Source organism: Coturnix japonica, chromosome 17 (assembly GCF_054131305.1).
Source record: "Coturnix japonica strain WE chromosome 17, WE-NBRP24, whole genome shotgun sequence".
NCBI classification, from domain to species: domain Eukaryota; kingdom Metazoa; phylum Chordata; class Aves; order Galliformes; family Phasianidae; genus Coturnix; species Coturnix japonica.
The window spans coordinates 969894-994825 of NC_140679.1; the positions used below are offsets into that span (position 1 = coordinate 969894).

General features: G+C 56.8%; 1 protein-coding gene across 1 annotated transcript in view; it reads left to right on the plus strand.

Moving 5' to 3' along the window:
* The window catches only part of TAOK2 (TAO kinase 2), a 41557-nt gene that overhangs the window by 12708 nt on the left and 3917 nt on the right, over positions 1–24932 (plus strand). The window contains exons 4-7 of the mRNA XM_085518244.1: positions 8208–8309; positions 13835–13880; positions 14997–15093; positions 21513–21626. Coding sequence (XP_085374370.1) covers positions 8208–8309; positions 13835–13880; positions 14997–15093; positions 21513–21626 — 359 coding nt within the window. The remainder of the gene's footprint in view (positions 1–8207; positions 8310–13834; positions 13881–14996; positions 15094–21512; positions 21627–24932) is intronic.

The following is a 24932-nucleotide window of genomic DNA, read 5'->3' on the forward strand; positions in this document are numbered from 1 at the left end:
GGCTATGGGGTGGTTATGGGGTGGCTATGGGGTGGCTATGGGGTGGTTATGGGGTAGTTATGGGGTGGCTATGGGGTGGTTATGGGGTGGCTATGGGGCTATGGGGTGGCTATGGGGTGGTTATGGGGTGGCTATGGGGTGGCTATGGGGTGGTTATGGGGTGGCTATGGGGTGGTTATGGGGTGGCTATGGGGTGGCTATGGGGTAGTTATGGGGTGGCTATGGGGTGGTTATGGGGTGGCTATGGGGTGGCTATGGGGTGGCTATGGGGTGGCTATGGGGTGGTTATGGGGTGGCTATGGGGTGGCTATGGGGTGGTTATGGGGTGGCTATGGGGTGGCTATGGGGTAGTTATGGGGTGGCTATGGGGTTATGGGGTGGCTATGGGGTGGTTATGGGGTGGCTATGGGGTGGCTATGGGGTCGCTATGGGGTAGCTATGGGGTGGCTATGGGGTGGCTATGGGGTGGTTATGGGGTGGCTATGGGGTGGCTATGGGGTGGCTGTGGGGTGGTTGTGGGGTGGTTATGGGGTGGTTATGGGGTGGCTATGGGGTGGTTATGGGGCAGCTATGGGGTGGCTATGGGGTAGTTATGGGGTGGCTATGGGGTGGCTATGGGGTGGCCATGGGGTGGTTATGGGGTTATATGGGGTGGCTATGGGGTGGCTATGGGGTGGCTATGGTGTAGTTATGGGGTGGCTATGGGGTGGCTATGGGGTGGTTATGGGTTGGTTATGGGGTGGCTATGGGGTGGTTATGGGGTAGCTATGGGGTGGTTATGGGGTGGCTATGGGGTGGCTATGGGGTGGCTATGGGGTAGTTATGGGGTGGTTATGGGGTGGCTATGGGGTGGCTATGGGGTGGCTATGGGGTGGTTATGGGGTTATGGGGTGGCTATGGGGTAGTTATGGGGTGGTTATGGGGTGGCTATGGGGTGGTTATGGGGTGGTTATGGGGTGGCTATGGGGTGGTTATGGGGTTATGGGGTGGTTATGGGGTGGCTATGGGGTAGTTATGGGGTGGCTATGGGGTGTTTATGGGGTGGTTATGGGGCTATGGGGTGGCTATGGGGTGGCTATGGGGTGGTTATGGGGTGGCTATGGGGTGGTTATGGGGTGGCTATGGGGTGGTTATGGGGTGGCTATGGGGTGGCTATGGGGTGGTTATGGGGTGGCTATGGGGTGGTTATGGGGTGGCTATGGGGTGGTTATGGGGTGGCTATGGGGTGGTTATGGGGTGGCTATGGGGTGGCTATGGGGTGGCTATGGGGTGGTTATGGGGTGGCTATGGGGTGGTTATGGGGTTATGGGGTGGTTATGGGGTGGCTATGGGGTAGTTATGGGGTGGCTATGGGGTGTTTATGGGGTAGTTATGGGGTTATGGGGTGGCTATGGGGTGGCTATGGGGTGGCTATGGGGTAGTTATGGGGTGGTTATGGGGTGGCTATGGGGTGGCTATGGGGTAGTTATGGGGTTATGGGGTGGCTATGGGGTGGCTATGGGGTGGCTATGGGGTGGTTATGGGGTGGCTATGGGGTGGTTATGGGGTGGCTATGGGGTGGCTATGGGGTGGCTATGGGGTAGTTATGGGGTAGTTATGGGGTGGCTATGGGGTGGTTATGGGGTGGCTATGGGGTGGCTATGGGGTAGTTATGGGGTTATGGGGTGGCTATGGGGTGGCTATGGGGTGGCTATGGGGTAGTTATGGGGTAGTTATGGGGTGGCTATGGGGTGGTTATGGGGTGGCTATGGGGTGGCTATGGGGTGGCTATGGGGTGGCTATGGGGTGGTTATGGGGTGGTTATGGGGTGGCTATGGGGTGGCTATGGGGTGGTTATGGGGTGGCTATGGGGTGGTTATGGGGTTATGGGGTGGTTATGGGGTGGCTATGGGGTGGCTATGGGGTGGTTATGGGATGGCTATGGGGTGGCTATGGGGTAGTTATGGGGTTATGGGGTGGCTATGGGGTGGCTATGGGGTGGCTATGGGGTGGCTATGGGGTGGTTATGGGGTGGCTATGGGGTGGTTATGGGGTGGCTATGGGGTGGCTATGGGGTGGCTATGGGGTGGCTATGGGGTAGTTATGGGGTAGTTATGGGGTGGCTATGGGGTGGTTATGGGGTGGCTATGGGGTGGTTATGGGGTGGTTATGGGGTGGCTATGGGGTAGTTATGGGGTTATGGGGTGGCTATGGGGTAGTTATGGGGTAGTTATGGGGTGGTTATGGGGTGGCTATGGGGTGGCTATGGGGTGGCTATGGGGTGGCTATGGGGTGGTTATGGGGTGGTTATGGGGTGGCTATGGGGTGGCTATGGGGTGGCTATGGGGTGGTTATGGGGTGGCTATGGGGTGGTTATGGGGTTATGGGGTGGTTATGGGGTGGCTATGGGGTAGTTATGGGGTGGCTATGGGGTGTTTATGGGGTAGTTATGGGGTTATGGGGTGGCTATGGGGTGGCTATGGGGTGGCTATGGGGTGGCTATGGGGTGGCTATGGGGTAGTTATGGGGTGGTTATGGGATGGCTATGGGGTGGCTATGGGGTAGTTATGGGGTTATGGGGTGGCTATGGGGTGGCTATGGGGTGGCTATGGGGTGGTTATGGGGTGGCTATGGGGTGGTTATGGGGTGGCTATGGGGTGGCTATGGGGTGGCTATGGGGTAGTTATGGGGTAGTTATGGGGTGGCTATGGGGTGGTTATGGGGTGGCTATGGGGTGGCTATGGGGTAGTTATGGGGTTATGGGGTGGCTATGGGGTGGCTATGGGGTGGCTATGGGGTGGCTATGGGGTGGCTATGGGGTAGTTATGGGGTAGTTATGGGGTGGCTATGGGGTGGTTATGGGGTGGCTATGGGGTGGCTATGGGGTGGCTATGGGGTGGCTATGGGGTAGTTATGGGGTAGTTATGGGGTGGCTATGGGGTGGTTATGGGGTGGCTATGGGGTGGCTATGGGGTGGTTATGGGGTGGTTATGGGGTGGCTATGGGGTGGCTATGGGGTCGCTATGGGGTAGCTATGGGGTGGTTATGGGGTGGCTATGGGGTGGTTATGGGGCAGCTATGGGGTGGCTATGGGGTGGCTATGGGGTAGTTATGGGGTGGCTATGGGGTGGTTATGGGGTGGCTATGGGGTAGTTATGGGGTGGCTGTGGGGTGGTTATGGGGTGGCTATGGGGTGGCTATGGGGTAGTTATGGGGTGGCTATGGGGTGGTTATGGGGTTATGGGGTGGTTATGGGGTGGCTATGGGGTAGTTATGGGGTGGCTATGGGGTGTTTATGGGGTAGTTATGGGGTTATGGGGTGGCTATGGGGTGGCTATGGGGTGGCTATGGGGTAGTTATGGGGTGGTTATGGGATGGCTATGGGGTGGCTATGGGGTAGTTATGGGGTTATGGGGTGGCTATGGGGTGGCTATGGGGTGGCTATGGGGTGGTTATGGGGTGGTTATGGGGTGGCTATGGGGTGGTTATGGGGTGGCTATGGGGTGGCTATGGGGTGGCTATGGGGTAGTTATGGGGTAGTTATGGGGTGGCTATGGGGTGGTTATGGGGTGGCTATGGGGTGGCTATGGGGTAGTTATGGGGTTATGGGGTGGCTATGGGGTGGCTATGGGGTGGCTATGGGGTAGTTATGGGGTAGTTATGGGGTGGCTATGGGGTGGTTATGGGGTGGCTATGGGGTGGCTATGGGGTGGCTATGGGGTGGCTATGGGGTAGTTATGGGGTAGTTATGGGGTGGCTATGGGGTGGTTATGGGGTGGCTTTGGGGTGGCTATGGGGTAGTTATGGGGTTATGGGGTGGCTATGGGGTAGTTATGGGGTGGCTGTGGGGTGGTTGTGGGGTGGTTATGGGGTGGCTATGGGGTGGTTATGGGGTGGCTATGGGGTGGCTATGGGGTAGTTATGGGGTGGCTATGGGGTGTTTATGGGGTAGTTATGGGGTTATGGGGTGGCTATGGGGTGGCTATGGGGTGGCTATGGGGTAGTTATGGGGTAGTTATGGGGTGGCTATGGGGTGGCTGTGGGGTGGTTATGGGGTGGCTATGGGGTAGTTATGGGGTAGTTATGGGGTGGCTATGGGGTGGCTGTGGGGTGGTTGTGGGGTGGTTATGGGGTGGTTATGGGGTGGCTATGGGGTGGTTATGGGGCAGCTATGGGGTGGCTATGGGGTGGTTATGGGGTGGCTATGGGGTGGTTATGGGGCGGCTATGGGGTGGCTATGGGGTGGTTATGGGGTTATGAGGTGGCTATGGGGTAGTTATGGGGTGGCTATGGGGTTATGGGGTGGCTATGGGGTAGTTATGGGGTGGCTATGGGGTAGTTATGGGGTGGCTATGGGGTGTTTATGGGGTAGTTATGGGGTTATGGGGTGGCTATGGGGTGGCTATGGGGTGGCTATGGGGTAGTTATGGGGTAGTTATGGGGTGGCTATGGGGTGGTTATGGGGTGGCTATGGGGTGGCTATGGGGTAGTTATGGGGTGGCTATGGGGTAGTTATGGGGTGGCTATGGGGTGGCTATGGGGTGGTTATGGGGTGGCTATGGGGTGGCTATGGGGTGGCTATGGGGTGGCTATGGTGTAGTTATGGGGTGGCTATGGGGTGGCTATGGGGTGGTTATGGGTTGGTTATGGGGTGGCTATGGGGTGGTTATGGGGTAGCTATGGGGTGGTTATGGGGTAGCTATGGGGTGGCTATGGGGCGGCTATGGGGTGGTTATGGGGCTATGGGGTGGTTATGGGGTGGCTATGGGGTAGTTATGGGGTGGTTATGGGGTGGCTATGGGGTGGCTATGGGGTTATGAGGTGGCTATGGGGTAGTTATGGGGTGGCTATGGGGTTATGGGGTGGCTATGGGGTAGTTATGGGGTGGCTATGGGGTAGTTATGGGGTGGCTATTGGGTGTTTATGGGGTGGTTATGGGGCTATGGGGTGGCTATGGGGTGGTTATGGGGTGGCTATGGGGTGGCTATGGGGTAGTTATGGGGTGGTTATGGGATGGCTATGGGGTGGCTATGGGGTAGTTATGGGGTAGTTATGGGGTGGCTATGGGGTGGTTATGGGGTGGCTATGGGGTGGCTATGGGGTGGTTATGGGGTGGTTATGGGGTGGCTATGGGGTGGTTATGGGGTTATGGGGTGGTTATTGGGTGGCTATGGGGTAGTTATGGGGTGGCTATGGGGTGTTTATGGGGTGGTTATGGGGTGGTTATGGGGCTATGGGGTGGCTATGGGGTGGCTATGGGGTAGCTATGGGGTGGTTATGGGGTGGCTATGGGGTGGTTATGGGGTGGCTATGGGGTGGCTATGGGGTGGCTATGGGGTGGTTATGGGGTGGCTATGGGGTGGTTATGGGGTTATGGGGTGGTTATGGGGTGGCTATGGGGTAGTTATGGGGTGGCTATGGGGTGTTTATGGGGTAGTTATGGGGTTATGGGGTGGCTATGGGGTGGCTATGGGGTGGCTATGGGGTGGCTATGGGGTAGTTATGGGGTGGCTATGGGGTGGTTATGGGGTGGCTATGGGGTGGTTATGGGGTGGCTATGGGGTGGTTATGGGGTGGCTATGGGGTGGCTATGGGGTAGTTATGGGGTGGCTATGGGGTAGTTATGGGGTGGCTATGGGGTGGCTATGGGGTGGTTATGGGTTGGTTATGGGGTGGCTATGGGGTGGTTATGGGGTAGCTATGGGGTGGTTATGGGGTAGCTATGGGGTGGCTATGGGGCGGCTATGGGGTGGTTATGGGGCTATGGGGTGGTTATGGGGTGGCTATGGGGTAGTTATGGGGTGGTTATGGGGTGGCTATGGGGTGGCTATGGGGTTATGAGGTGGCTATGGGGTAGTTATGGGGTGGCTATGGGGTTATGGGGTGGCTATTGGGTGTTTATGGGGTGGTTATGGGGCTATGGGGTGGCTATGGGGTGGTTATGGGGTGGCTATGGGGTGGCTATGGGGTAGTTATGGGGTGGTTATGGGATGGCTATGGGGTGGCTATGGGGTAGTTATGGGGTAGTTATGGGGTGGCTATGGGGTGGTTATGGGGTGGCTATGGGGTGGCTATGGGGTGGTTATGGGGTGGTTATGGGGTGGCTATGGGGTGGTTATGGGGTTATGGGGTGGTTATTGGGTGGCTATGGGGTAGTTATGGGGTGGCTATGGGGTGTTTATGGGGTGGTTATGGGGTGGTTATGGGGCTATGGGGTGGCTATGGGGTGGCTATGGGGTAGCTATGGGGTGGTTATGGGGTGGCTATGGGGTGGTTATGGGGTGGCTATGGGGTGGCTATGGGGTGGCTATGGGGTGGTTATGGGGTGGCTATGGGGTGGTTATGGGGTTATGGGGTGGTTATGGGGTGGCTATGGGGTAGTTATGGGGTGGCTATGGGGTGTTTATGGGGTAGTTATGGGGTTATGGGGTGGCTATGGGGTGGCTATGGGGTAGTTATGGGGTGGTTATGGGATGGCTATGGGGTGGCTATGGGGTGGCTATGGGGTGGCTATGGGGTGGTTATGGGGTGGCTATGGGGTGGCTATGGGGTGGCTATGGGGTGGTTATGGGGTGGCTATGGGGTGGCTATGGGGTGGTTATGGGGTGGCTATGGGGTGGTTATGGGGTGGCTATGGGGTGGTTATGGGGTGGTTATGGGGTGGCTATGGGGTGGCTATGGGGTGGCTATGGGGTGGTTATGGGGTGGCTATGGGGTGGCTATGGGGTGGCCATGGGGTGGCTATGGGGTGGCTATGGGGTGGCTATGGGGTAGTTATGGGGTGGCTATGGGGTGGCTATGGGGTGGCCATGGGGTGGCCATGGGGTGGCTATGGGGTGGCTATGGGGTAGTTATGGGGTGGCTATGGGGTGGTTATGGGGTGGCTATGGGGTTATGAGGTGGCTATGGGGTTATGGGGTGGCTATGGGGTAGTTATGGGGTGGCTATGGGGTAGTTATGGGGTGGCTATGGGGTGTTTATGGGGTAGTTATGGGGTTATGGGGTGGCTATGGGGTAGTTATGGGGTAGTTATGGGGTGGCTATGGGGTGGTTATGGGGTGGCTATGGGGTGGCTATGGGGTGGCTATGGGGTGGCTATGGGATGGCTATGGGGTGGCTATGGGGTAGTTATGGGGTAGTTATGGGGTGGCTATGGGGTGGTTATGGGGTGGCTATGGGGTGGCTATGGGGTGGTTATGGGGTGGTTATGGGGTGGCTATGGGGTGGCTATGGGGTGGCTATGGGGTGGCTATGGGGTGGTTATGGGGTGGCTATGGGGTGGTTATGGGGTGGCTATGGGGTGGTTATGGGGTGGCTATGGGGTGGTTATGGGGTGGTTATGGGGTGGTTATGGGGTGGCCATGGGGTGGCTATGGGGTGGCTATGGGGTGGCTATGGGGTAGTTATGGGGTGGCTATGGGGTGGCCATGGGGTGGCCATGGGGTGGCTATGGGGTGGCTATGGGGTAGTTATGGGGTGGCTATGGGGTGGTTATGGGGTGGCTATGGGGTTATGAGGTGGCTATGGGGTAGTTATGGGGTGGCTATGGGGTTATGGGGTGGCTATGGGGTAGTTATGGGGTGGCTATGGGGTAGTTATGGGGTGGCTATGGGGTGTTTATGGGGTAGTTATGGGGTTATGGGGTGGCTATGGGGTGGCTATGGGGTGGCTATGGGGTGGCTATGGGGTGGTTATGGGGTGGCTATGGGGTGGTTATGGGGTGGTTATGGGGTGGCTATGGGGTGGCTATGGGGTAGTTATGGGGTGGCTATGGGGTAGTTATGGGGTGGCTATGGGGTGTTTATGGGGTAGTTATGGGGTTATGGGGTGGCTATGGGGTGGCTATGGGGTGGCTATGGGGTAGCTATGGGGTGGTTATGGGGTGGCTATGGGGTGGTTATGGGGTGGCCATGGGTGGTTATGGGGTGGTTATGGGGTGGTTATGGGGTGGTTATGGGGTAGCTATGGGGTGGCTATGGGGTGGCTATGGGGTAGTTATGGGGTGGCTATGGGGTGGCTATGGGGTGGCTATGGGGTAGTTATGGGGTGGCTATGGGGTGGCTATGGGGTGGCCATGGGGTGGTTATGGGGCGGCTATGGGGCAGCTATGGGGTAGCTATGGGGCAGCTGTGGGGTGGCTATGGGGCAGCTATGGGGTAGCTATGGGGCAGCTATGGGGTCGCTATGGGGTGGCTATGGGGTGGTCATGGTGCCCTTTCCCCTATTAGAAGTGGCGCGACATCGTGCGCGAGGTTCAGCTGCTGCAGAGACTGAAACACCCCCACACCGTCACCGGGAGGGGGGCATTCATCAGGGGGCACTGTGTGTGGGTGAGTTATATGGGGCTGTATGGGGGATATGGGGTCATATGGGGGGATATGGGGTGGGTATGGGGGGATATGGGGTGATATGGGGTGGATATGGGGGGATATGGGGGGTTATGGGGTGATTATGGGGGGATATGGGGGGGATATGGGGTGGTTATGGAGGGAGATGGGGTCATATGGGGGGATATGGGGTGGATTTGAGGGGATATGGGGTGGATATGGGGTCGTATGGGGGGATATGGGGTCATATGGGGGGATATGGGGGGATATGGGGTCATATGGGGGGATATGGGGTCATATGGGGTGGTTATGGGGCCATATGGGGGGATATGGGGTGGTATTGGGGGTTATGGAGTCATATGGGGGGATATGGGGTGGTTATGGGGGATATGGGGTGGATATGGGGTTATATGGGGTCATATGGGGGGATATGGGGTGGTTATGGGGGGATATGAGGTGGTTAAGGGGGTAGGGGGGGATATGGGGTTATATGGGGGTGGTATGGGGGGGATATGGGGTGGATATAGTGGGATATAGGGTGGTTATGGGGTCATATAGGGGATATGGGGGGGATATGGGGTCATATGGGGGAGATATGGGGTCATATGGGGGATATAGGGGGGTTATGTGGGGATATGGGGCTGGGGGTGGGGGTTATGGGGTGGATATGGGGTCATATGGGGGGTTATGGGGTGGTTATAGGGGGATATGGGGTGGATATGGGGTCATATGGGGTGGTTATGGGGGGATATGGGGGATATGGGGGGGATATGGGGTCATATGGGGTGGATATGGGGGATATGGGGTGGATGTGGGGTCATATGGGGGGATATGGGGGATATGGGGGGATATGGGGTCATATGGGGGATATGGGGTGGTTATGGGGGATATGGGGGATATGGGGGGATATGGGGTCATATGGGGGGATATGGGGTGGTTATGGGGTCATATGGGGTGGTTATGGGGCCTTCATCAGGGGGCACTGCGTGTGGGTGAGATGTGGGGCTGTATGGGGGTCTATGGGGGATATGGGGTGGTTATGGGGTGGTTATGGGGGGATATGGGGTCATATGGGGTGGTTATGGGGTGGTTATGGGGGGATATGGGGTCATATGGGGTGGTTATGGGGTGGTTATGGGGGGATATGGGGTGGCTATGGGGTCATATGGGGGGATATGGGGTCATATGGGGGGATATGGGGTCATATGGGGTGGTTATGGGGTGGATATGGGGAGATATGGGGGGTTATGGGGGGATATGGGGTCATATGGGGTGGTTATGGGGGGATATGGGGGGGATATGGGGGGATATGGGGTCATATGGGGTGGTTATGGGGGGATATGGGGCCATATGGGGTGGATATGGGGGGTTATGGGGGGATATGGGGTGGTTATGGGGGGATATGGTGTGATTATGGGGTCATATGGGGTGGTTATGGGGCCTTCATCAGGGGGCACTGCATCTGGGTGAGATGTGGGGGGATATGAGGGGTTATGGGGGGATATGGGGTGGTTATGGGGGGATATGGGGTGGCTATGGGGTCATATGGGGGGATATGGGGGGATATGGGGGATATGGGGGGGATATGGGGGGATATGGGGTCATATGGGGTGGATATGGGGGATATGGGGGGATATGGGGTCATATGGGGGGATATGGGGTGGTTATGGGGTCATATGGGGGGATATGGGGCCATCATCAGGGGGCACTGCGTGTGGGTGTGATGTGGGGGGATATGGGGTCATATGGGGTGGTTATGGGGTGGGTATGGGGGATATGGGGTGGTTATGGGGGGGATATGGGGAGATATGGGGTGGTTATGAGGGATATGGGGGGTATGGGGCCTTCATCAGGGGGCACTGCGTGTGGGTGAGATGTGGGGCTGTATGGGGGGATATGGGGGATATGGGGTCATATGGGGGGATATGGGGTGGTTATGGGGTGAATATGGGGGGATATGGGGTGGTTATGGGGCCTTCATCAGGGGGCACTGCGTGTGGGTGAGATATGGGGGGATATGGGTTGGATATAGGGGGATATGGGGTGGATATGGGGTTATATGGGGGGATATGGGGAAATATGGGGGGATATGGGGAGATATGGGGGGTTATGGGGGGATATGGGGTCATATGGGGTGGTTATGGGGGGATATGGGGCCATATGGGGTGGTTATGGGGCCTTCATCAGGGGGCACTGTGTGTGGGTGAGATGTGGGGCTGTATGGGGGGATATGGGGGATATAGGGGGGATATGGGGTGGTTATGGGGGGATATGGGGGGATATGGGGGGATATGGGGTGGTTATGGAGGGAGATGGGGTCATATGGGGGGATATGGGGTGGATTTGAGGGGATATGGGGTGGTTATGGGGGGATATGGGGTGGATATGGGGTCGTATGGGGGGATATGGGGTCATATGGGGGGATATGGGGTCATATGGGGTGGTTATGGGGCCATATGGGGGGATATGGGGTGGTTATGGGGGGATATGGGGTCATATGGGGGGATATGGGGTGGTTATGGGGGATATGGGGTGGTTATGGGGGATATGGGGTGGTTATGGGGGATATGGGGTCATATGGGGGGATATGGGGTGGTTATGGGGGATATGGGGTGGTTATGGGGTCTTCATCAGGGGGCACTGCGTGTGGGTGAGATATGGGGGATATGGGGTGGGTATGGGGGGATATGGGGTGGATATGGGGTCATATGGGGGGATATGGGGAAATATGGGGTGGTTATGGGGGGATATGGGGTGGATATGGGGGATATGGGGTGGATATGGGGGATATGGGGTGGATATGGGGGGGATATAGGGGATATGGGGTGGGTATGGGGCCTTCATCAGGGGGCACTGCGTGAGGGTGAGATGTAGGAGGATATGGGGGATATGGGGAGATATGGGGTGGTTATGGGGGGATATGGGGGATATGGGGGGGATATGGGGGGATGTGGGGGGGATATGGGGTCATATGGGGGGATATGGGGTGGTTATGGGGTGGATATGGGGGGATATGGGGGGATATGGGGTGGTTATGGGGCCTTCATCAGGGGGCACTGCGTGTGGGTGAGATGTGGGGGGATATGGGGTGGATATGGGGTCATATGGGGGATATGGGGGGATATGGGGTGATATGGGGGATATGGGGTGGATATGGGGTGGTTATGGGGGGATATGGGGGGGTATGGGGCCTTCTTTAGGGGGCACTGTGTGTCGGTGAGATATGGGGTAATAGGGGGGATATGGGGGATACGGGGTGGTTATGGGGAGATATGGGGTAGTTATGGGGGGATATGGGGTCATATGGGGGGATTTGGGGTGGTTATGGGGTGGATATGGGGGGATATGGGGGGATATGGGGGATATGGGGTGGTTATATGGGGATATGGGGTCATATGGGGTGGATATGGGGGAAACATGGGGGATATGGGGTGGTTATGGGGGGATATGGGGGGACACGGGGGATATGGTGTGGTTATGGGGGAATATGGGGAGTATAGGGGGGATATGGGGTGGATATGGGGGGATATGGGGTGGTTATGGGGTCATATGGGGGGATATGGGGTGGTTATGGGGCCTTCATCAGGGGGCACTGCGTCTTGGTGAGATATGGGGGAAATATAGGGGATATGGGGTCATATGGGGGATATGGGGTGGATATGGGGTCATATGGGGTGGTTATGGGGAGATATGGGGTGGTTATGGGGGGATATGGGGTAATATGGGGTGATATGGGGTGGTTATGGGGGGATATGGAGTGAGTATGGGGGGTATGGGGTGGTTATGGGGCATTCCTAAGGGGGCACTGTGTGTGGGTGAGATATGGGGGGGATATGGGGGATATAGGGTGGATATAGGGGGATATGGGGTGGCTATGGGGTCATATGGGGGATATGGGGTCATATGGGGTCTTATGGGGTCATATGGGGTGATATGGGGGGGATATTGGGGGATATGGGGTCATATGGGGGAGATATGGGGGATATAGGGGGGATATGGGGTGGATATGGGGTCATATGGGGTGGTTATGGGGGGATATGGGGGGTTATGGGGTCATATGTGGGGATATGGGGGTTATGGGGTGGTTATGGGGGGATATGGGGGAAATATGGGGGGATATGGGGTGATATGGGGGGTATGGGGTCATATGGGGGGCATATAGGGAGATATGGGATCGTATGGGGGGATATGGGGTGCATATGGGGTAGTTATGGGGGGATATGGGGCCATATGGGGGATATGGAGTGGTTATGGGGGAGATATGGGGTAGTTATTGGGGGATATGGGATGGGTATGGGGGGATATGGGAGGATATGGGGTGGTTATGGGGTGGATATGGGGTCATATGGGGCCATATGGGGGGATATGGGGTCATATGGGGTGGGTATGGGGTCATATGGGGGGATATGGAGTGGATACGGGGGGATATGGGGTGGTTATGGGGGGATATGGGGAGGTTATGGGGAATATAGGGGGGTTGTGGGGTGGTTATGGGGGGATATGGGGTCATATGGGGGGTTATGGGGTGGTTATGGGGGGATATGGGGTCATATGGGGGGATATGGGGTGGTTATGGGGGGATATGGGGTCATATGGGGGGATATGGGGTGGTTATGGGGGGATATGGGGTCATATGGGGGGTTATGGGGTGGTTATGGGGGGATATGGGGTCATATGGGGGGATATGGGGTGGTTATGGGGGGATATGGGGTCATATGCGGAGATATGGGGGATATGGGGTGGATATGGGGGGATATGGGGGTATATGGGGGGTCTATGGGGGGATATGGGGGATATGAGGTGGTTATGGGGCAATATGGGGGGATATGGGGGATTTGGGGTCATATGGGGGATATAGGGGGTTATGGGGGGATATGGGGTGGTTATGGTGTCATATTGGGGGAATATGGGGTCATGGGGGAGATATGGGGTCATATAGGAGGGATATGGGGTGATTATGGGGGGATATGGGGCTGGGGGTTGGGGTTATGGGGTGGATATGGGGTCATATGGGGTGGTTATGGGGTGGATATGGGGAATATATGGGGGATATCGGGTGGATATGGGGTCATATGGGGGGGTCTGTGGGGTGGATATGAGGTCATATGGGTGAGATATGGGGTCATATGGGGGAAATGGGGTGGGTATAGGGTCATATGGGGGGATCTGGGGTGGATATGGGGTGATATGGGGGGTTATGGGGTCATATGGGTGGATATGGGGTGGTTATGGGGTGGATATGGGGGGATATGGGGTCATATGGGGGGATATGGGGGGATTTGGGTTCATATGGGGGGATATGGGGTGGTTATGGGGTCATATGGGGCCATATCGGGTGATTATGGGGCCATATGGGGTGGTTATGGGGTCATATGGGGCCATATCGGGTGATTATGGGGTCATATGGGGGGATATGGGGCCATAGGGGGGATATGGGGTCATATAGGCGGTATGGGGTGGCTATGGGGTGGTTATGGGGTGGGAAATGGTTATGGGGTGGTTATGCGGTGCCCCCCATCTCCCCATAGATCGCCATGGAGTTCTGTGTGGGTTCGGCTGCTGATCTCCTGCAGCGTAAGTGGGGGGATGGGGGGCACATGTGGGGCTATGGGGCGGATATGGGGTTCTATGGGGTGCTATGGGGTGGCCATGGGGCAGCTATGGGGTGCTATGGGGTCTGTATGGGTCTCTATGGGGTCTGTATGGGTCTCTATGGGGTCTCTATGGGGTGCTATGGGGTGGCCATAGGGCAGCTATGGGGTGCTATGGGGTCTCTATGGGTCTCTATGGGTCCTTATGGGTCTCTATGGGGTCCTATGGGTCTCTATGGGGTCTCTATTGGTCTCTATGGTTCTCTATGGGGTGCTATGGGGTGGCCATGGGGCAGCTATGGGGTGCTATGGGGTCTCTGTGGGTCTCTATGGGGTCTCTATGGGGTCTCTATGGGTTGCTATGTGTCTCTTTGGGGTCTCTATGGGGTCTCAGTGGGTCTCTATGGGTCTCTATGGGGTCAGTGTGTCTCTATGGGTCTCTATGGGTCCCTATGGGTCTTAGTGGGTCTCTATGGAGTCTCTATAGGGTCTCTATGGGTCCTTATGGGGTCTATGGGTCTCTATGTGTCCCTACGGGGTCTCTATGGGTCTTTATGGGTCCCTATGGGGTCTCAATGTGTCCCTATGGGTCCCTATGGGTCCCTATGGGTCTCTATGTGTCTCTATGGGTCCCTATGGGGTCTATGGGTCTCAGTGGGTCTCTATGGGTCTCTATGGGGTGCTATGGGGTCTCTGTGGGTCTCTATGGGTCACTATGGTTCTCTGTGGGGTCTCTATGTGTCCCTATGTGTTCCTATGGGTCTCTATGGGTCCCTATGGGTTGCTATGGGTCTCTATGGGTCCCTATAGGTCTCTACGTGTCTCTATGGGTCCCTATAGGTCTCTATGGGGTGCTATGTGTCTCTATGGGGTCCCTATGTGTCCCTATGTGTCCCTATGAGGTCTCTATGTATCCCTATGTGTCCCTATGTGTCCTTATGGGTCTCTATGGGTCTCTGTGGGTCTCTATGGGGTCCCTATGGGGTCTCTCTGTGTCTCTATGGGGTCTATGGGTCTCTATGTGTCTCTATGTGTCTCTATGGGTCTCTGTGTGTCCCTATGGGGTCGCTATGGGTCTGTATGTGTCTGTGCCCCACAGCCCAGCACCCGTCCCTGTTGGAGGTTGAGATCGCGGCCATCATCCATGGGGCGCTGCACGGCCTGGCCTACCTGCACCGCAGCCACGTCATACACAGGTCAGACCCACTGCTGCCCCATAGATAACCCATAGACACCCCATAGACACCCCATAGAGACCCTATAGGGTTCCATTGAGATCCATTGAGTTCCATTAAGATCCATTGAGACCCACAGGGACCCATTGAGTTCCATTGAGACCCATTGAGTTCTATTGGGATCCATTGAGACCCATAGCTGCCCCATAGAGACCCCATAGCTGCCCCATAGAGACCCCATAGCTGCCCCATAGCTGCTCCATAGAGACCCCATAGACACCCCATAGAGACCCCATAGCTGCCCCATAGACACCCCATAGCTGCCCCATAGAGACCCTATAGAGACCCCATAGCTGCCCCATAGACACCCCATAGCTGCCCGATACAGACCCCATAGAGACAAATAGAGACCCCATAGCAGCCCCATAGACACCCCATAGCTGCCCCATAGCGTCCCCATAGAGACACATAGAGACCCCATAGCTGCCCCATAGAGACCCCATAGCTGCCCCATAGACACCCCATAGACACCCCATAGCTGCCCCATAGAGACCCCATAGGGTTCCATTGAGATCCACTGAGTTCCATTGAGATCCATTGAGACCCATAGTGACCCCTTAGAGACCCCATAGATAACACATAGGCACCCCATAGCTGCCCCATAGAGACCCCATAGCTGCCGCATAGAGACCCCATAGCTGCCCCATAGATAACCCATAGAGACCCCATAGCTGCCCTATAGGGACCCCATAGCTGCCCCATAGAGACCCCATGGCTGCCCCACAGAGACCCCATAGAGACCCCATAGCTGCCCCATAGAGACCCCATAGAGACCCCATAGCTGCCCCATAGACACCCCATAGCTGCCCCATAAAGACCCCATAGAGACCCCATAGCTGCCCCATAGAGACCCCATAGCTGCCCCATAGAGACCCCATAGCTGCCCCATAGACACCCCATAGCTGCCCCATAGAGACCCCATAGAGACCCCATAGCTGCCCCATAGAGACCCCATAGCTGCCCCATAGACACCCCATAGCTGCCCCATAGAGACCCCATAGCTGCCCCATAGAGACCCCTTAGAGACCCCATAGCTGCCCCATAGACACCCCATAGAGACCCCATAGAGACCCCATAGGGTTCCATTGAGTTCCATTGAGTTCCATTGAGATCCACTGAGACCCATAGAGACCCCATAGCTGCCCCATAGACACCCCATAGACACCCCATAGACACCCCAAAGAGACCCCATAGACACCCCATAGAGACCCCATAGAGACCCCATAGCTGCCCCATAGACACCCCATAGCTGCCCCATAGAGACCCCATAGCTGCCCCATAGGGACCCCATAGAGACCCCATAGAGACCCTATAGGGTTCCATTGAGATCCATTGAGATCCATTGAGACCCATAGGGACCCCATAGAGACCCCATAGAGACTCCATAGAGACCCTATAGAAAACGCATAGAAACCCCATAGCTGCCCCATAGAGACCCCATAGATAACCCATAGAGATCCATAGCTGCCCCATAGCTTCCCCATAGGTACCCCATAGCTGCCCCATAGAGACCCCATAGGGTTCCATTGAGATCCACTGAGTTCCATTGAGATCCATTGAGACCTATAGTGACCCCTTAGAGACCCCATAGATAACACATAGGCACCCCATAGCTGCCCCATAGAGACCCCATAGAGACCCCATAGCTGCCCCATAGATAACCCATAGAGACCCCATAGCTGCCCTATAGGGACCCCATAGCTGCCCCATAGAGACCCCATGGCTGCCCCACAGAGACCCCATAGAGACCCCATAGCTGCCCCACAGCTGCCCCATAGATACCCCATAGCTGCCCCATAGAGACCCCCTAGAGACCTCATAGCTGCCCCATAGAGACGCCATAGCTGCCCCATAGAGACCCCATAGAGACCCCATAGCTGCCCCATAGAGACCCCATAGCTGCCCCATAGACACCCCATAGCTGCCCCATAGAGACCCCATAGCTGCCCCATAGAGACCCCTTAGAGACCCCATAGCTGCCCCATAGACACCCCATAGAGACCCCATAGAGACCCCATAGGGTTCCATTGAGTTCCATTGAGTTCCATTGAGATCCACTGAGACCCATAGAGACCCCATAGCTGCCCCATAGACACCCCATAGACACCCCATAGACACCCCAAAGAGACCCCATAGACACCCCATAGAGACCCCATAGAGACCCCATAGCTGCCCCATAGACACCCCATAGCTGCCCCATAGAGACCCCATAGCTGCCCCATAGGGACCCCATAGAGACCCCATAGAGACCCTATAGGGTTCCATTGAGATCCATTGAGATCCATTGAGACCCATAGGGACCCCATAGAGACCCCATAGAGACTCCATAGAGACCCTATAGAAAACGCATAGAAACCCCATAGCTGCCCCATAGAGACCCCATAGATAACCCATAGAGATCCATAGCTGCCCCATAGCTTCCCCATAGGTACCCCATAGCTGCCCCATAGAGACCCCATAGGGTTCCATTGAGATCCACTGAGTTCCATTGAGATCCATTGAGACCTATAGTGACCCCTTAGAGACCCCATAGATAACACATAGGCACCCCATAGCTGCCCCATAGAGACCCCATAGAGACCCCATAGCTGCCCCATAGATAACCCATAGAGACCCCATAGCTGCCCTATAGGGACCCCATAGCTGCCCCATAGAGACCCCATGGCTGCCCCACAGAGACCCCATAGAGACCCCATAGCTGCCCCACAGCTGCCCCATAGATACCCCATAGCTGCCCCATAGAGACCCCCTAGAGACCTCATAGCTGCCCCATAGAGACGCCATAGCTGCCCCATAGAGACGCCATAGCTGCCCCATAGATACCCCATAGCTGCCCCATAGGGACCCCATAGCTGCCCCATAGCTGCCCCATAGAGACCCCATAGCTGCCCCACAGCTGCCCCATAGAGACCCCATGGCTGCCCCATAGATACCCCATAGCTGCCCCATAGCTGCCCCATAGAGACCCCATAGCTGCCCCATAGCTGCCCCATAGAGACCCCATAGCTGCCCCATAGCTGCCCCATAGATACCCCATAGCTGCCCCATAGCTGCCCCATAGATTACCCATAGCTGCCCCATAGTTGCTGCATAGATGCCCCATAACTTCCCACATCCCTGCCCCACATCCTTCCCCACAACCCCCCATCCCTGCCCCCCAACCTCCCCATCCCTGCCCCACATCCCAGTCCCACATCCCCACGCCAACACCCCCCCCATACCTGACCCCCAACCCTGCCCCACATCTCTGCCCCACATCCCCACCCCCTTCATCTCTGCCCCACATCCCCACCCCATAACTTCCCTCATCCCCACCCCACATCCCCACCCTACATCCCTGCCCCCCAACCTCCCCATCCCCGCCCCACATCCCTGCCCCACAACCCCTCCCCATACCTGACCCCCACCCCTGCCCCACATCCCCCTCTCTACCCCAACATCTCCACCCCACAACCCCCCCATACCCAACCCCCACCCCTGCCCCACATCCAGCCCCACATCCCCCCACACCCCGCCCCACATCTCTCTGCCCCATAGAGACGTGAAGGCGGCCAATGTGCTGCCCCACAACCCCCCATCAGCCCCCCATCTCCACCCCACATCCCCTTCTCTCTGCCCCACATCCCACCCCACATCCCACCCCACATCCAGCCTCACATCCAACCTCACATCCAACCCAACATCCCCACCCCACATCCAACCCCACATCCCACCCCACATCCCCACCCCACATCCCACCCCACATCCCCACCCCACATCCCCACCCCACATCCCCACCCCACATCCCACCCCACATCCCACCCAACATCCCCACCCCACATCCCACCCCACATCCCCACCCCACATCCCCACCCCACATCCCCACCCCACATCCCACCCCACATCCCACCCCACATCCCCACCCCACATCCCACCCCACATCCCCACCCCACATCCCCACCCCACATCCCACCCCTACATCCCACCCCACATCCCAGCCCCACATCCCACCCCACATCCCACCCCACATCCCCACCCCACATCCCACCCCACATCCCCCCACATCCAGCCTCACATCCAACCCAACATCCCCACCCCACATCCCACCCCACATCCAGCCCCACATCCCACCCCACATCCCACCCCACATCCAGCCCCACATCCAACCCAACATCCCCACCCCACATCCCCCCACATCCAGCCTCACATCCAACCCAACATCCCCACCCCACATCCCAGCCCCACATCCCCACCCCACATCCCACCCCACATCCCAGCCCCACATCCCACCCCACATCCCCACCCCACATCCCACCCCTACATCCCCACCCCACATCCCCACCCCACATCCCCACCCCACATCGCACCCCACATCCCCACCCCACATCCCAGCCCCACATCCCACCCCACATCCCCACCCCACATCCCCACCCCACATCCCCACCCCACATCCCCACCCCACATCCCCACCCCACATCCCACCCCACATCCCCACCCCACATCCCAGCCCCACATCCCACCCCACATCCCCACCCCACATCCCCACCCCACATCCCACCCCACATCTCCACCCCACATCCCCTTCTCTCTGCCCCACATCCCACCCCACATCCCACCCCACATCCCACCCCACATCCCACCCCACATCCCACCCCACATCCCACCCCACATCTCCACCCCACATCCCCTTCTCTCTGCCCCACATCCCACCCCACATCCAACCCAACATCCCCACCCCACATCCCACCCCACATCCCACCCCACATCCCACCCCACATCCCAGCCCCACATCCCAGCCCCACATCCCAGCCCCACATCCCAGCCCCACATCCCAGCCCCACATCCCACCCCACATCCCCACCCCACATCCAACCCCACATCCCATCCCTGCCCCATATCCCATCCCTGCCCCATAGATCAACCCTGCCCCATATCCCATCCCTGCCCCATATCCCATCCCCACCCCACATCCCCTCCCCACATCCCCTTCTCTCTGCCCCACATCCCCACCCCACATCCCCACCCCACATCCCACCCCACATCCCCACCCCACATCCCACCCCACATCCCACCCCACATCCCCACCCCACATCCCCCCACATCCATCCCCACATCCCACCCCACATCCCACCCCACATCCCAGCCCCACATCCCCACCCCACATCCCACCCCACATCCCAGCCCCACATCCCCACCCCACATCCCACCCCACATCCCCACCCCACATCCCACCCCACATCCAGCCCCACATCCCACCCCACATCCCACCCCACATCCCACCCCACATCCCACCCCACATCCCAGCCCCACATCCCACCCCACATCCCCACCCCACATCCCACCCCACATCCCCCCACATCCATCCCCACATCCCACCCCACATCCCACCCCACATCCCACCCCACATCCCCACCCCACATCCCACCCCACATCCCACCCCACATCCCCCCACATCCAGCCCCACATCCATCCCCACATCCCACCCCACATCCCCACCCCACATCCCCACCCCACATCCAGCCCCACATCCAGCCCCACATCCAACCCAACATCCCCACCCCACATCCAACCCCACATCCCATCCCTGCCCCATATCCCATTCCTGCCCCATAGATCAACCCTGCCCCATATCCCATCCCTGCCCCATATCCCATCCCCACCCCACATCCCCTCCCCACATCCCCTTCTCTCTGCCCCAGCCCTTCACCCCATAACCTCCCATCCCTGCCCCACATCCCCACCCCATAACCTCCCTCATCCCCGCCCCCCATCTTTGCCCCATATCCCATTCCTGCCCCACATTCCCCCACATCCTGCCCCACATGTCTGTGCCCCATAGAGACGTGAAGGCGGCCAACGTGCTGCCCCACAACCCCCCATTCAGCCCCCCATCTCCACCCCACATCCCCTGCCCCCCACCCCTGCCCCACATCCGGCCCCACATCCCCCCACACCCCGCCCCACATCTCTGCCCCATAGAGACGTGAAGGCGGCCACCGTGCTGCCCCACATCCCCACCCCACATCCCCTGCCCCCCATCCCTGCCCCACAACCCCCCCACATCCAGCCCCATATCCCCCCCCCACACCCCACATCCCCACCCCACATCTCTGCCCCATAGAGACGTGAAGGCGGCCAACGTGCTGACCCACAACCCCCCATCAGCCCCCCATCTCCACCCCACATCCCCTGCCCCCCATCCCTGCCCCACATCTCACCCCACACCCTGCCCCACACCCCGCCCCACATCTCTGCCCCATAGAGACGTGAAGGCGGCCAACGTGCTGCCCCACAACCCCCCATCAGCCCCCCATCTCCACCCCACATCCCCTGCCCCCCATCCCTGCCCCACATCCAGCCCCACATCCCCCCACACCCCGCCCCACATTTCTGCCCCATAGAGACGTGAAGGCGGCCAACGTTCTCCTGTCCCCCCGTGGCCGCATCAAACTCAGCGACTTCGGATCCGCCGCCCACAGCAACGAGGCCTCCAGCTTCGTGGGGACACCATACTGGTAACATCCTGCCCCATAGATCACCCCATAGATCACCCCATAGATACACCCCATAGCACAGCCTGCCCCATAGATGTGCTCCACAGCAACGAGGCCTCCAGCTTCGTGGGGACCCCGTACTGGTAACATCCTGCCCCATAGATCACCCCATAGCACTGCCCCATAGCACAGCCCTGCCCCATAGATGTGCCCCACAGCAACACGGCGTCCAGCTTCGTGGGGACCCCGTACTGGTAACACCCCATAGATCTGTGTGCCCCATAGATCTGTGTGCCCCATAGATCTGACCCATAGTGCCCCATAGCACTGCCCTGCCCCATAGATGTGCCCCACAGCAACAAGGCCTCCAGCTTCGTGGGGACACCGTACTGGTAATGCCCTGCCCCATAGCACTGCCCCATAGCACTGCCCCATAGCACTGCCCTGCCCCATAGATACACCCCATAGCACTGCCCTGCCCCATAGATACACCCCATAGCACTGCCCTGCCCCATAGATACACCCCATAGCACTGCCCTGCCCCATAGATGTGCCCCACAGCAACGAGGCCTCCAGCTTCGTGGGGACACCATACTGGTAATGCCCTGCCCCATAGATCCACCCCATAGATCCACCCCATAGCACTGCCCTGCCCCATAGCCCTGCCCCATAGATCCACCCCATAGATCCACCCCATAGCACTGCCCTGCCCCATAGCCCTGCCCCATAGATCTACCTCACAGCAACGAGGCCTCCAGCTTCATGGGGACACCATACTGGTAACACCCTGCCCCATAGATACACCCCATAGATCCACCCCATAGCACTGCCCTGCCCCATAGCCCTGCCCCATAGATGTACCTCACAGCAACGAGGCCTCCAGCTTCGTGGGGACCCCGTATTGGTAACACCCTGCCCCATAGCACTGCCCCATAGCACTGCCCCATAGCACTGCTCCATAGATACACCCCATAGTGCCCCATAGATCTGACCCATAGTGCCCCATAGCACTGCCCCGTAGCGCTGCCCTGCCTCATAGATCCAGCCCATATGGCCCCACGTAACCCCATAGAATCTTATAGAAGCCCATATGACTCCATATGACCCCATAACCCCATATAACCCCATATAGCCCCATATGACCTCATAGAACCCCATGGAACCCCATATAACCCCATATAACCCCATATAACCCCATATATCCCATATAACCCCATATATCCCATATAACCCCATATAACCCCATATAACCCCATATATCTCATATATCCCATATAACCCCATATAACCCCATATATCCCATATAACCCTATAGGATGGCCCCATAACCCCATATAACCCCATATATCCCATATAACCCTATAGGATGGCCCCATAACCCCATATAACCCCATATATCCCATATAACCCTATAGGATGGCCCCATAACCCCATATAACCCCATATATCCCATATAACCCTATAGGATGGCCCCATAACCCCATATGACTCCATATGACCCCATAACCCCATATAACCCCATATAGCCCCATATGACCTCATAGAACCCCATGGAACCCCATATAACCCCATATAACCCCATATAACCCCATATATCCCATATAACCCCATATATCCCATATAACCCCATATAACCCCATATAACCCCATATATCTCATATATCCCATATAACCCCATATAACCCCATATATCCCATATAACCCTATAGGATGGCCCCATAACCCCATATAACCCCATATATCCCATATAACCCTATAGGATGGCCCCATAACCCCATATAACCCCATATATCCCATATAACCCTATAGGATGGCCCCATAACCCCATATAACCCCATATATCCCATATAACCCTATAGGATGGCCCCATAACCCCATATAACCCCATATAACCCCATATATCCCATATAACCCTATAGGATGGCCCCATAACCCCATATAACCCCATATAACCCCATATAACCCCATATAACCCTATAGGATGGCCCCATAACCCCATATAACCCCATATAACCCCATATATCCCATATAACCCTATAGGATGGCCCCATAACCCCATATAACCCCATATAACCCCATATAACCCCATATAACCCCATATAACCCCATATAACCCCATATAACCCTATAGGATGGCCCCATAACCCCATATAACCCCATATAACCCCATATATCCCATATAACCCCATATAGGATGGCCCCATAACCCCATATAACCCCATATAACCCCATATATCCCATATAACCCTATAGGATGGCCCCATAACCCCATATAACCCCATATAACCCCATATAACCCTATAGGATGGCCCCATAACCCCATATAACCCCATATAACCCCATATATCCCATATAACCCTATAGGATGGCCCCATAACCCCATATAACCCCATATAACCCCATATAACCCCATATAACCCCATATAACCCCATATAACCCTATAGGATGGCCCCATAACCCCATATAACCCCATATAACCCCATATATCCCATATAACCCCATATAGGATGGCCCCATAACCCCATATAACCCCATATAACCCCATATATCCCGTATAACCCTATAGGATGGCCCCATAACCCCATATACCCCCATATACCCCCATATAACCCCATATAACCCCATAGGATGGCCCCATAACCCCATATACCCCCATATAACCCCATATATCCCATATAACCCTATAGGATGGCCCCATAACCCCATATAACCCCATATAACCCCATATAACCCCATATAACCCCATATAACCCTATAGGATGGCCCCATAACCCCATATAACCCCATATAACCCCATATATCCCATATAACCCCATATAGGATGGCCCCATAACCCCATATAACCCCATATAACCCCATATATCCCATATAACCCTATAGGATGGCCCCATAACCCCATATAACCCCATATAACCCCATATAACCCTATAGGATGGCCCCATAACCCCATATAACCCCATATAACCCCATATATCCCATATAACCCTATAGGATGGCCCCATAACCCCATATAACCCCATATAACCCCATATAACCCCATATAACCCCATATAACCCTATAGGATGGCCCCATAACCCCATATAACCCCATATAACCCCATATATCCCATATAACCCCATATAGGATGGCCCCATAACCCCATATAACCCCATATAACCCCATATATCCCATATAACCCTATAGGATGGCCCCATAACCCCATATACCCCCATATACCCCCATATAACCCCATAGGATGGCCCCATAACCCCATATAACCCCATATAACCCCATATATCCCATATAACCCTATAGGATGGCCCCATAACCCCATATAACCCCATAT